This window comes from Cotesia glomerata, linkage group LG5, assembly GCF_020080835.1.
Source record: "Cotesia glomerata isolate CgM1 linkage group LG5, MPM_Cglom_v2.3, whole genome shotgun sequence".
NCBI classification, from domain to species: Eukaryota; Metazoa; Arthropoda; class Insecta; order Hymenoptera; family Braconidae; genus Cotesia; species Cotesia glomerata.
Genome location: NC_058162.1, coordinates 19,860,895 through 19,875,575, shown reverse-complemented (window position 1 = coordinate 19,875,575; position 14,681 = coordinate 19,860,895). Strand labels below are relative to the sequence as shown.

At 33.2% G+C, this 14,681-nt stretch overlaps 2 protein-coding genes and 2 long non-coding RNA genes across 4 annotated transcripts; all 4 read left to right on the top strand.

Annotated features, from left to right (window-relative positions):
- The first annotated feature begins 1,127 nt into the window (after positions 1-1,127).
- Positions 1,128-2,170, top strand: LOC123265703. Its single transcript, XM_044729569.1, has 2 exons — positions 1,128-1,907; positions 1,988-2,170. The coding sequence occupies exons 1-2, from the start codon at positions 1,675-1,677 to the stop codon at positions 2,166-2,168; spliced, it is 414 nt and encodes a 137-aa protein (XP_044585504.1). The 5' UTR covers positions 1,128-1,674; the 3' UTR covers positions 2,169-2,170.
- A 111-nt stretch (positions 2,171-2,281) lies between these two features.
- On the top strand, positions 2,282-3,800 carry LOC123265702. Its single transcript, XM_044729568.1, has 2 exons — positions 2,282-2,751; positions 2,826-3,800. The coding sequence occupies exons 1-2, from the start codon at positions 2,328-2,330 to the stop codon at positions 3,170-3,172; spliced, it is 771 nt and encodes a 256-aa protein (XP_044585503.1). The 5' UTR covers positions 2,282-2,327; the 3' UTR covers positions 3,173-3,800.
- A 4,146-nt stretch (positions 3,801-7,946) lies between these two features.
- LOC123266246 lies at positions 7,947-9,745 on the top strand. The gene is made up of 3 exons (XR_006509737.1): positions 7,947-8,240; positions 8,326-8,529; positions 9,633-9,745. It is a non-coding gene; the product is annotated as an uncharacterized LOC123266246 (long non-coding RNA).
- Positions 9,746-10,941: 1,196 nt separating this feature from the next.
- LOC123266223 lies at positions 10,942-11,599 on the top strand. Its single transcript, XR_006509730.1, has 3 exons — positions 10,942-11,162; positions 11,260-11,421; positions 11,490-11,599. It is a non-coding gene; the product is annotated as an uncharacterized LOC123266223 (long non-coding RNA).
- Positions 11,600-14,681: the final 3,082 nt, after the last annotated feature.

Below are 14,681 nucleotides of genomic sequence, written 5' to 3'. Positions count from 1 at the left end.
TGGATCGTTTTTGGTAAAATGGAATAATTTTTAGAGCTCAAAAAACCGCGTCGATCGCCGCCAAGAACGTAAAAATCAGTTGATTGGTTCGAGAGATATCCTCGACGAAATATTTGGAAACAAGGATTTTTTTAACATAACTCCGACATTTTTTTGGAATAACTTTTAAACGGCCCTACTGATCGATTCCAAAAACTAATAATCTCTTAACATTAAAAAACCACGTTAATCGCCGCCGGTCCGGTCAAAATCGGTTCATTCGTTCGTGAGTTATCGTTGACGAAAAAAGTGTTTTTTCGGAATTACTCCGAATTTCCTAGTTTTATCAATTCAAACTTGGAAATTCTTTATGAGGCTGAAAAAACTGCGTTGAATGTTGCCAACCACGTAAAAATCGGTCAGTTCATTTAAAAGTTATTGCTGTTTGGAAATTTGAAAAATTGTGTTTTATCAAACTTCTATCAGACTTTTGAGCTCGAAGAGCTCAAAAGCATAGAAAAGCTATCCCTTTAAGCTTAGAAAACCTAAAATCACACATAAGTTGTATTTTTGAGCTCAGAAAGCTCAAAAATATCATTAGTGCAATTTTAAGCACCTAGGTATGAAATTAGCGGGAAGTTGCACGGATGGCCTTCAGGGTCTACCGTTCTTCTAATTTTTTTTTTTAAAAAGCCGTCAGGAATCATCTAGCTAGTTGTGACTGACCAAATTTGTGACCAAGCTGAAATTTGTGACGAAATTTTCGTTACAGTCACAAATTGTTATCTAGTTCATCTAGCTAGATATGACTGAAAAAAATTGTGACAAAAAAATATCTGACGGTCTTTTTTAACTTTTTCGTCAATTTTTCTGATATGAAAAACATTTTTAAACAAAATCGACAAACATTGTATTTTGTAGGAAAAATTCTCAGCTTTTGAATGAAAATATAAATATAAATATAAAAAAAATATAAATAAGGCGTAAAAAATAAATTTATTTTTTCATAAACTCATCAGAAGACCCTTAAAAATCGAATTAAAGTGGAAAAATTGATTTTTTTCGGTGTGCAGCCCAAAATTCTTCAAATCTGAAAGCTGAGAGTTTTTTACACAAAATATAGCGTTTTGCCGATGTGCATATTTTTTGTTTCGTCACAATTAAATTAAATGTTAGATTCACTATGCAGTAATATAATTCAGAATAGTAATATAATTTTCTCTTTAATACTAAAATTATAGTACTCAGAAATTTTGGACCACCTGCTTAAAAGATGAGTCTATACTTCGTCACTTATCATGCAGATGGCGCTCACAACTCCCTCTATTTACTTTCATTTTGTGATTCTTTCTTGAGCGATTTCTTTTCGGATCGTTTGTTCTTAACAAAAATATAATTGCTCAAGTTTTTAAGTAATAATTATTGCGTTACTTTGATATTTCATCGCCATGAGTAAACGTATACGATCAGTAAATTGTTGTAATCCATTCAATGAGTCACGTAAGTAACTAATACAGTGCACTTGACCTCTTATGTATAACCTCTACGTAGAACCAATTAAATTAATGGCCTTGTGTTTAATATTGACTTTTGATATCTAATTAAACGAAACTTTTAGATAAAAAAAGAGTTAAAGATTTAAGAAAATTTCCTGACGAAGATCGTTGGAAATTTCCTGACTTAGATGACACTTCAATGTTATGTGTGCGTTGTCGATTCCGTGTCAAAAAATATATTCCGCCGGCATCAAAGGAAGACGAAATTATTTCAAGTCAAATTAGTGTTGAAAGTCTGAGTATATCAGCTGAAATTTGTACTCAAGGAAGCGGTTTATCTCGAACTGTCAGTAATTTTAGCGACAATCTATGTGATTACAATGATCATTCTTTAGAGCGATTTTTGAAAATTCCTCTTATTGAAAAAGACAGGTAAAAATTTTCTATTGATTAAGTTTTTTATTTACCGAGTGAAAACTTACTTAATTATTTTTCTATGCGTTTAATTTAAGGTTATATTCTGAAAAAAATTATGGAATAAAAAAACTTGATGAGAGCTATGCTGCCCTAGAGAATAAGTTCCAATCACAATTTGGAATAGTACCTGAATCTACCTACAGAAAGATTAATCAAGATCATTGTTCCATGATAGCTAAAGTGAAGAAATTATATAACGCTGAAAGTGAAAAGTAAATTTTTTTAACAATCGATCATTTTAAAATATCTTCATTTTTTCATATTAAGACGATCGATTGTTTGCTTTACAGATCAATAAAAAAGAAGCTACTTTCAATTTTACCCGACAGTTAGGAAGTCAGTCGTATAGCATCTGAATTTAACTGTTCTCGAAAAATGGTACTGAATCTTAAAAATGATATCAGTGAATCTGAGAATGTTGATTTAGACTCTGGTGAAATGACTACTAATACTTTGAATCCCACAAAAGTTCCAGGCAATCAGCTGCTTAAGTTAGATGTAAAAAAACTTGTCATTGATTTTTATGAAAGCGAAGAAAACTCAAAACAATTAGCGGGCATGAAAGATTTTAAATCTGTGAAGAATTGTGATGGAAATCGAACTAGGGTACAAAAAAAGTTGATTCTTTGTAATTTAAAAGAATTGTACCAAAGCTTCAAAGCGCAATATAATTCAGTGGCAATCGGATTTTATAAATTCGCTAGTTTGAGGCCTGCTTATTGTATTCTTGCTGGAAGTAGTGGTACACATGTCGTATGTGTTTGTACTATTTATCAAAATGTAAAATTGATGTTAGAAGGTACTTGTGTATTTGACATTCTCTATAATTGTACTAAAACTAGTTATTAATCTTATTACATTTATTCCATTTAGGATGTAATTTTCCAAAATTTGCGAAAAACACCGATTGGGTTGTAGAATCTCAGCCAATTTACAAAAATTTATTAAATAAATTAGTTTGTAACAATCCAAAAGAATCGTGCTTTTCCAGAATGTGCAATAGTTGTCCAAATAATGAAGAAATCGCTGATTATTTTCGTGTGTCGTTTAATGAATCTGATTTTAATGAAATCCAATATAAAATGTGGACATCAACAGACCGTTGTACTATTGTGAATGTTACTTCAGATTCCGAAGACTTCATCGAGACTTTAGTGACGCAACTTGATAAGCTTTTGAAACATGATTTTATTGCGAAAACAAAGTCGATTTTTTTCTGATACAAAACTAAATTTAAAGAGCGGGGAATTCGCCGTAGTATTTGACTTTGCGGAAAATTATGCATTCGTTGTGCAGGAAGCAGCTCAAGGCTTTCATTGGAATAATGATCAAGCTACTATATTTCCAATGGTGATTTATTATAACGAAAATGATACTATCAAGCATTTGAGCTTTGTTGGTATTTCAGATTGTCTTAAGCACGACACAGTTTTAATTTATTTATTTCAAGAGCAATTGATTTCCTTTCTTAAAAAGAAGTTTGCTGTCATCAATACGATTTTTTACTTCTCTGATGGAGCTCCACAACAATTCAAAAACAAGAAAGCATTTACAAACTTATGTTATCATTATGCTGACTTCGAAATCAACGCTGAGTGGCATTTTTTTGCAACTGCCCATGGCAAAGGACCATGCGATAGTCTTGCGGGTTCATTAAAACGATATGCTGCTAGAGCTTCATTACAAATGAACAATAAAGAGCATATACTGAAACCATAAGATTTGTTTTCCTGGGGAACGAAAAATTTTACAAGCGTTGACTTTACTTTTATAGCTAATGACGATTATTTAATAAAAAAAAATGTGTTAGACGTACAATATTCTCAATCGAAAACGGTGAAAGGTACACAGTCATTACACACTTTTGTGCCTTTAAAAGATGAAATTGGTTATGATTTCATTAAAACTGTGTCCACATCTCAAAAAAGTTCAAAAATAAAAGTATTTTAATTATAATGAATTTGCGTTTAATTTAATTGTGACGAAACAAAAAATATGCACATCGACAAAACGCTATATGTTGTGTAAAAAACTCTCAGCTTTCAGAAAAAAAATTCAAATTTGAAGAATTTTGGGCTGCATACCGAAAAAAATCAATTTTTCCACTTTAATTCGATTTTTAAGGGTCTTCTGATGAGTTTATGGAAAAATAAATATTTTCTTTCAAAAGCTGAGAATTTTTCCTACAAAATACAATGTTTGTCGATTTTGTTTAAAAATGTTTTTCATATCAGAAAAATTGACGAAAAAGTTGAAAAAAAATTTTTTCCAAAATTTCAAAAAATCATAACTTCAAGACCGCTGCGTATTAAGAGCTAAAACTCTCAGGGAATTTTTGTCTAATGATAGAGAACACCTCCATAAATTTTAAACATAATCCGCGAGGGTCGCCCCGTAAAAATGTTCTTATTTGGTGGAATGACCCATATATAGGGTGTCCCAAAAGTCACGGACGCCATTGTAGCATCTGATGAAAAAAATAATTCTGAGACGAAAAGTCCTTAGCCATTTTTCAATTAACCGCATAGATAATTAATTATTAATTAAAAATAACGTCTCTTTATTTGTTAGAGAGAGAGAGCGCCAGTGTCCAGTAAAGTATGTGCCAAACAAAGACACAACTAACTGTATGACTAACTAGTTTCTATAGCTACGTAGTCACACATATTTACTTACACATTCACACGTGCAAGTGTCTTCGTTGGAACGCACTTGACTTGACACTAGTGCTCTCTCTCTAACGCATAAAAGGACGTTATTTTAATTAATAATTAATTATCTATGCGTCTGATTAAAAAATGGCTAAGGACTTTTCGTCTCAGAATTATTTTGTTTATCAGATGCTACAATGGCGTCCGTTACTTCTGGGACACTCTGTGTATATATATATATTATAATGGGATTTCGCCGGCACTGGCATCGACAGGGCCGGAGAGCACCACCTCAATTGGCTTACCTGGGTTTCGAAGGTAGTTGGGCGCCAGGAACTTACCGTTCCACGATTCGAAGTCGTTGTTGATCATCGTCGGGCGGCGGGTCAGCGACGAAGAGATTCAAAAATTCGAATAATCGGCGAAAAGCAAAAGTATTAAATCTATGTGATCTCGGGGAGGGAAGAAGTAAAAAAAATTGATTACCGAATGTTCAGTTAACAATTTATTCTAGCAGTCGCCAATATAATTCATAAGGTGTCGCCAAATTCATATAGTAACGATTTAATTCTCGTCGAAGTAACGACAATAATAACAAACAAAAAAAATTATAGCTGTGATCAGTCGATAACTCGCAAATAGTAATATACTATAATATATTATAATTAGTATTACGTTGACATAATCAATTAATCGATACTAAAAATAATCGAAATCGAAGTAAAACAAAAAAAAATCAACAGAATAATTAACTTCGGTCCGGCATCGGCTCACAAAATTCTCAGATTAATTTATAACTAATTATACGGCGGAATAAACAACTTATTTTTCTTCAAATTAAATAAAGTAATAATACTAGTGAATAAACGATAAATTAACCTCAAATTGGTTAATAACTGATTGTGCGGCGAAATAAACAATTTAATTCATTTTAAAATTAAATAAAAGTACTAATACTTAATGATTAAACAATTAATTACCCTTGAGTTGGTTAATAATTATTAATGCGACTGAATGAACAATTATTTACCCTCAAATTGATCGATCGTAACAATAAAACAATTTTAAGAAAAAATGATGATAATAAACAATTAACGCCTGAGTAAGTTAATTACTTATAACTAACAATAAGTTCAATTGTCGCCGCAAACAACAAAAAGAAAAATTCAAATATTCATCGAAATTAATTTTGACACATTTAATTATTTCAAATTTTCGTCGGCTCGCGGCGGGTAACACTCACGGTCGGTAAATCAATTAAGTCGAGGGTAAATGAAGAAGCTCGAGGTAATTTGGGCTCGCGCTCGGAGATGGCGCGTCGGTCGGGCTAGTTGTCGTAACAACTCCAAATTTATCGAACGTCCACTTCAGTAATCATAAAAATAAACAACATGGATCTAAAGCACGGTATCAATTCTCACGTGGTGAGGTCACGAACACACACACAAGTTCACACAACCCAATGGTACCGGGCCTCAGAGTGTCGTCACACACGTCTCGATAATCCGAAAGGAATTCAATAATTACTTTCGTAAAAAAAATATTAATACAAAAAAAATTACACCAAAAATCAAACTCGTAAAATTTACTAAAATTGATCGCGATGTCGCGGTGAGGACACCCTGAAGCTAGAATTATCGATCAAACTCACCCTGTGGCCGCAGTAAACTCCTTGAAGTCGGTGTTGGCTCGTCAAAAGGCGCTAACTTAATTGGCGGGAAGGCTGGCGGACTGGCGTCGACCTCTCGGTGATGGCGTCTCCGACTTGCACGTGCTGGCAAAATACCTTGGCACTCGGTAATAATCCACCAGCTCAAACGATCGTCAAAAATATTCTCAACGAGACAACAATTTTAATTACCAGCAATATTTTATCACTCCACCAATTTTTAATTACGGTGAAAGTATCTCGTTAATGGCGTATCAAAATGATAGTCGACCAACAGGTACAGCGTCCAGATCAGAATTGATTGTTAATATGGCTGCCTCCTCGGTAACACATGCTCTTTACTTTTCTGTTGGTTCCAAAAACTCGCATCCAATCAGCTCACAGCTTCTTCTAGCCGGCCGTTGTATTACGGGATGCGTCCAGTATTCCGTTGCGATCGATGATTGGTCGATATGCCGCTCGGTTCAGATTTCAGGATGCAGATGGCGTCTCGCTCGACTGAAATTGTTCAAACGCTGTCGTCATTGGCCGATTTGAATTCGCCTCGTTCTAACGTAGTCGTCCAGATGTCTCACAGGTCGTCGATGGCTCCGTGAAATTTTCGGGTTCGTCTGATCGCTCTAACTTATTTTCGCTCTCACTCTATCATACTCTTTACAATATTCACACTCATTCATGCATACTTTTCAAATTCGGCGCTTTTCCCTCCAACCTGTCTTAAAGAGCTCAAAATTACACACAAATTGTATTTTTGAGCTCAGAAACATCATAACCCAGGTAGGGTTGGCCAATGCTGACAAATGGCACAGCCTTGGACCATTTGTTACTTTGCCAAGCCTTGGTAAGTTACCAGTGGCCCAGGCCTGGCCCGAGTCTTGGCCCAATAGTTCAATATTTTGGAACCAAGCCTTGGGAGATGACTGGCCGAGATCTAGTCCAAGAATTGGCCCAATGGTTCAACATTTTCAATCTGAGCCTTGAGGTGCACCACTGGCCTAAGCCTGGCCCAAGGCTTGGCCCAATGGTTCGATATTTTGGAACCAAGCCTTGAGATGTCACGACTGGTCGAGGTCCGGTTCGATACTTGGCCCAATGCTTCGAACACTGATAGAAGAATTTAATAGAATCTAATAAATCATTTATTAACAAAAAATTTTTAATAAATATATTTATTAACCATTAACAAATTATCCTTAAATATCATTTATTTGTGGCTGAAAAATATATAAAACACTTGAAACTGCTAAAAAAATATTCAAAAATATTTTCCATGCGACTAAAAAATGATAAATTTAATACTGATAAATATTGTGAATAGTTTAAAATAGTTACTACTGCGCCGTACTGCGCAGTAGTACATATTTTGTAAAAGGATGCGTCGCTTTGGTGGTCTAGAAGGGGACAATTGCAGTCCATCGCTCTTCCCATTCATTTTACATCTTACTGAAGTTACAAGTCTTTTTTCTACAACCGAATATTTTACAAAGAAATATTTTATTCTATATAAATTTAAAGTGAATTTAATTTTGATATTAAGTGTGTAAAATAAACTATCTTAGGTAAGCAATTTTTATTTACATAAAATGCTAAAATTTCACATAACCTTGTCTATGATTTATATATGATGAAATATACAGAAGATTCACAAATAACTTTTTACAGAGAAAAAAAAATTTATCTGAAATTAATTATTGAAGCTTTTCAAAACTACGGACATTTCTGTGGGTGAATTTTTAAAAAATACGCCTTACGCAATCGTGGTTTTTGACGAACATGATGATTTCGATAATAAGTTGATAGACCTTGTTCCAACTTCATGGATAATTATTAATGAGGATGACGAGGAATGTTTGTATCAATATCCACCAATTGAAATAGCAAGAACCCAGCTAACTAAGTGGTTGAAAGAACTGAAAAAACCTGACAAGAATTGGACAAGTCACCAAGTTGAGGTTAAACTTCGTGCTCGTAAGTATTTTTAATTTTATAAAAAAATTTTCTAACTCAAATAAATATCAATTTTTCGCTTATCTAATTTTATTTTTATGAATAGATGATTACAAACAAGGTCTAAGAAGACTTCAGCGAGCTTTTACAACTGCTCAAGCAGCTAGCGAGTCCGAAGATTCATATAAACCGACGTTATGATGTGAGACGGTACACGAAGAAATACAAGCTATATTAAATGAATCCTCTTCATTGAACAATGAATCAATAGTGGCTAAATAAAATTGTAATGAAAACCAATCGACGAAAGGTATTTAATTCTAATAATCTATTATTTAAGATCTTTGATTAATTATTTTTTTACTTAAGATGTTTTATATATTTGACGACTACCCGAGTAAAAATGAAATTATTATTTTTTACGGAAAAATAATAAATTTCGTTCGACCGCCGCACCACCGCTGAACGACCGCCGTTTGGCGGACTATTACGCCGCACGCTAAAAATTTACTCCCCCTAGCATCGCCGCACTACCGCTGCACCACCGCCGCACCAATGCTAAATCATACCTACAATTTCACAAAAAATGGTATCATAATTAATTTATCACGCAATAATTAATTAATAAATAATGCGACTAGAAATCTTTATGTAAGACCTATTGATCAACCTCCTTTTAATCGAATGCCTAACATTAAAAAAAAAAATTTTTTTAAATCAGGCCAAAGCACCGCGAAATTATTGATTTTTTTAATCGTATTGTTGATGTAGATTTTTAATTTCGTCCTCGGGTTGCACAGAAGCGGTACGCCTATTGAAATACTCTGAAAGAATTTTAAAAATTGAACTGTGATGGGATTTGAACCTGGATCGTCTGCATGGAAGTCTCGAACATTGCCAACTGCACTGCAAGCCATACTTAACTTAAAAAATTTAGTTAAGCTATTTGAATGATCAACGAATATATTATTTCAATGCATATACCATCAAACAGTGGTATGGTGCGGCGGTGGTGCAGCGGTGGTGCGGCGAATAGAAATTTATTTACTTGTCACGGCGCTGGCGCGGCGGTAGTGCGGCGAATAGATAAATTCTTTACTTGTCATGGCGGTGGTGCGGCGGTGATACGGCACTTGTAAAATAATCAAAATTGTCACGGCTGTAGTGCAGCGGTGGTGCGGCGCTTAAAAAGCCGTGCAGCGGTGTTGCGGCGGTGGTGCGGCGGAATTCTGTTTTTACTCGGATAAAATTTAATTAATTATGCATACAATAGAAAAAAAATATTGGTAATTAATTATTTAAAAAATGTTCATCTAACGATGTATTGTATTTTTTTTTTTTTTTTTTTTATATAAATAACTGGTAATTACTAATAAAATATAAAATATTATTTAAATTATTATTACTTTATAGATTCTGAGAGTTCAAAAACAAGTATTCACAATAAAACAGCAAATAATGCAAACTTATCTTTAAAGTGAACATTTTAATTTAATATGTAGCTAATCTGAGTGGTGCTGAAGGAAAAATACCGAAAAGGTCTGAAAAAGAGAACTTAGATGATAAATTAAGTGACTTAAAAGCAAAATGACTCCAGAGCAACGTAATTATTATATTATATTATATTATAACATTGTATTCAATAATGATCATTGTTTTCGTTATTTTTTATTTTATTTGACGTATTGTTTTTTTTCAGAGATTGTAATCGAGTACCTGGAATCCGAACAAAAACAGTTTCACTGTAAAAAAATCGCGCCAAGTCCACGTTCATAAGACTATTAAGAAAAAAAATTTTTATTTCTCTACAAAAAGATATAAAATAAAAAATTAAAAAATCCAAGTAACCGATATGGTTGTATATGATTTTCGGAAATTAAAAAAAATTTTGTTGTAAATTTAAAAATTAAAAGAAACAATTTTGGAACGTATTTAGTGTGCGTGGTTACGAAATATTTCACTTTTTATGAAATTCCTAAAATCTATCTACTAGGACTTTTAAAAAAAATTGAAGTACACAATGACGCACACCAAATACGTTCCAAAATTGTTTCTTTTAATTTTTAAATTTACAACAAAATTTTTTTTAATGTCCAAAAATCATATACAACCATATCCGTTACTTGGATTTTTTAATTTTTTATTTTATATCTTTTTGTAAAGAAATAAAAATTTTTTTTCTTAATAGTCTTATGAACGTGGACTTGGCGCGGTTTTTTTACAGTGAAACTGTTTTTGTTCGGATTTCAGTATTTTTTGTAATTATAATAAAAATTGACAATTTTAATTTAATACATTTCCGGTGGTAAACTATCCGCTTTTAGCTATAGTTCATGTAAAAGTTATTCTTGCGCCACCTGGCGTGTGTAATTGCAAGCTGTCAAATATCTTTTTTTCACTGTAGTTTCCCATCTATTATAAGATTAGCATGCATCCTTATATTATTTAGTCTCTGGCCGTCCGCTTTTTACATAAGAAAAAAGTTAAAATCTAAAAATCTGGGTCGCTATAGTTTATGCTGATTATTTTTAATAATTTTAAATAGAAATTATAAAGATAATTGATAATAATCAAGTAATACGCGTAATAAAAAGCATGAACTACCATTATAAAATATCATATAAAAAAAAAATCAAAATAAATTTGAAAAAAAATTTGTAACCTCAAAAAACCGTTCTGCTTACGGTATATACACACTCGGTAGTCTGGCTTGAGAACGGAACTTGCCGCCAGACTCTATCGAGTTTGTTGATACATGGAGTACATGGCCAGAAGTATCAAACACACTCGTCTCATAAATCTAAGAATTCAGCGGCATCGACAAATCAAGCAGACGAGTCCTGGTAATCAAAAATTGATGTTTCGTCCCCTATCGAAGACTTGGAAATTTTTAAATCATTTGATGAAGATTTGAAGATCAATATCGAAATGAGAAATGTTGTTGTAAATATATATTTTCACTTAAAATAATATTTAAATCTATTTTTTGTGTGTACAATATCGAATAATTGAACTTATAAATATTTTCTATTCTTCACAGAAAACTATGTTCAATGCCTGGACTATGATAAAAACATCAAAAAAATTATGTCAGAGTTATTAAAAAAGGAAATACAAATTTTATACAGCGGAGTTGGACGAGTAACGAAAGGTGTTGGAAAGGAAAATTTCAGTGCTACTGAAGTTTTTTCATTGATTCGAGGTTAGTGTTAAATCATAATTATATTTATATTTTGGTTGCTATAATAAACATTAAATTAAATATTATAGAGTTCATCGAAAACAAATATTCTGACCAAAAAAAATCATGAAGATTATCAGTGTCATAAGTACGTATCTATCCGGAGCTGGAGATCGTGACGGTAGAAGATTAACACGTCCAAAAGATTAAATAAAATAATCTCTATTTATTTCAGTTACTTAAAATTACAATAATTAAAAATGTTTTCTATCTATCAGTGTTATAATTCAAAATAAATTATTTAGTGTTCATAAATATGAATGAATTTATCATATTAGTTTTTAGTATTCAATATTCTGTAAACATGCTCAACACTTTTTTTAAGTATCTAAGACGTAGATGAAACCTAGATTTTCCCTTAAATCAACTTTGAATTTTTATTCCATGAGGCTTAAATAGAATCTGTACTTTATTCCGCTGCAGCTTAGATCGAACCTAAATTTTTTTCTCAAGGTTTGGATCAACCCCGTTTTTTATGTTCCCCAAGGCTTGAACTGGCCTAGAATTTTTATTCTTCAAGGCTTCAATCAACCCTGGATTTTTGTTTCCCGAGATATGGATCGAATCTGGATTTTTGTTTCCCAAGGCTTGAGTCAACCCTGGATTTTTGTTCCCCGAGATATGGATTGAATCTGGATTTTTGTTTCCCAAGGCTTGGATCAACCCTGGATTTTTGCTGCCCGAGACTTGGACCAACCTTGGTTTTTTTGGTTTCCAAGGCTTGGCTCAAGCCTGCTTTTTTTGTTTGCCAAGGCTTGGGGACATAGTTATCATCCTAGGCCTGGACCAATCCTTGGCCCGTTGTTCAGCCAAGGCTCATGCCAAGCCTTACCCAAGGCTGGTGACGCTTGGCCTAGGCTTGGTCCTAGTCTTGCCCAGTTGTTCTTTCCTACCTGGGAAGTGAGATTTCAAGCGTTTAGGTATGGAATTGGCGGGAAGTTGCAGGGATGGCCTTTAGGGTCAACCGTTTTCCAGATTTTTTTTTATTATTTTAGCTAAAATTGGATTTTTTTGTTTATGCTCGACCAATGCTTGATTACTATGTTCGGCCGACGCTCAGCTGCCTATATCGGCTTGGTGTTACCATCCGATGCTCGCCCAGTCTTAGCCCAACGATATTTCACGATACTCGGCCGATACTTAAAAGTCGGATGCCATTCTTGGTCCAGTATTGGGCCGATCTTCATTTCTTTTATGAATATTAGAGAAGTTGTGTTTTTGCGCTTGAAGAGATTAAAAATTCAGAATAGATCATTTCTCGAGTGTTTTGGACTCGTACATAGGGGTAAGTTCCAGGGATGGCCTGCAGAGTCAACCGTTTTCCAGATTTTTTTTTTTTCAAGCTTGTTCTAATTTCCTCGAGAAAGAAATTTTTTAAATTTTATCAATTCGGTAAGTTTTTCTTATAGAACAAATAGTTGAGCATTCTTTAACCGAAAACCATATCCAATTTCCACAACACATTTGAAAACCCTTCAAGTGGAAGAAATAACGATTTAAAAGTATGGCACGTATACGTAATAATAATGAAACGGGACTCAACCGAGCATTTATTTCAGAATGCACATACTTTGATTGGTTAATGCGAAAACAGAGTTTTTCTCCTTTAGACGTGTATTTTTTCTTATTCTCATTACTCTTGCTCTCGTTTCATACAAACTGTAGTAATCACGATGTATACCTATCGTTCAGCATGCTCCGATTATTCTACGAATATAAACCGCGTAATTGAGTATTTTGCGTTAATTGAGTATTTTGATCAATTACTCTACTTTCTATTTTAAACAAACTTGGATATTTGTTAGTTACAATTTCACATATCTGATGAATAATTCACTTGAAATTTGTGAAATTGTTAGACAAAGTTGATAATTCTCTATCAAACTTGTAGAAAGCTATACAACGTCTGCGAATATGATAAAACAATTATTCATTAAAGTGCTACACTAAACTGGCATGGTAGCGGTATTTATATGCACAAAAATGAGAAAAATTACTTAATTTAATTAAGATAAATTTTATTTTACAGTCTTATATTTTATTTTCAACTATTCAGTTCTCAATTCAAGAAATTAATTCTAGAACCAGGAATATAAAACTCGAGAATAAAAAGAAAAAATTCCCCAGTCAACAATTTTATGAATTCAACATCGCATTTTACTATTTTCGAACAAGATAACTTATACTTCACCCAACAATATATGACAATATTTTATTTGAGTTAGTTTTCTGAAGTATTAAAAAATTTGTTGATTGGACAAAGGACCATTTGATCAATGTTTAGATTTTTGTCTTTTCAGAGTATTCAAAATCACTGTGTTAAAATTTTAAATTTAAGTTTATGGTTGGAGATTGCGCAGTCTTCTACGACATGTTTTAAATCTACGCCGGTTGTCTATTAGTTCTTTGCCTTTCATCTTCAGTTCTTCAGATTCGTCGGCGACCTTTTTATTTTCTACAGCAAATTCATTAATATTACAGTCGTCACCAAAGAGATATCATTCCTCTTCATCAGTTACACTTGGGATAATGTAGTCGTGGTCGTTGTCTAGGTCATGTCAAAGATTTAAGTTCGTCATGCTATCGATTAATTATTTTAGTCCATCCTTTTTTGAATGGAATGGAGACCCAGTACTAAGCGCTGAGAAAATCAGATATTCGCTTCAAGGGCAACAGAACTCGCTCCAGATGGAACAATTTGGAGAACCTAACTTTCAATCAACTACATTCCCGGGAAAAAATGATCAGATCTGATCAGACATGAACAGGCATGAGTCATCAGGCCTGATCAGACATGAAAAATGACCATGCCTGATCAGGCATGCATTGATCTGATCAGACATGGTCGGGTCTGAAAGCCCATTGTTACTTTTAATTAATTATTTTGCTTAATTTTATAGATATAGTACTTAATAGAGTCATACGCAATTCTCTATAATGAATTAAAATAAAAAAAAAATGATTACATATAATTGTACGGCTGTAACACCAGCAGTCACCCATCTAACTACTAACCACGCTCAATGATGTTTAACTTTGGTGATATCCGTGCGCCTTGAAATTCCTGCCTGCTGTGCTGCTATCTTATGTGACAACAATTATATGAAGTACATAACGTATCGAATAAGTTTATCATAAATAAATCAATGTTCGTTCCCATACTCCTCCGAAACGGCTTGACCTATTCTCATGAAATTTTTTATGCATATTCAGTAAGCCTG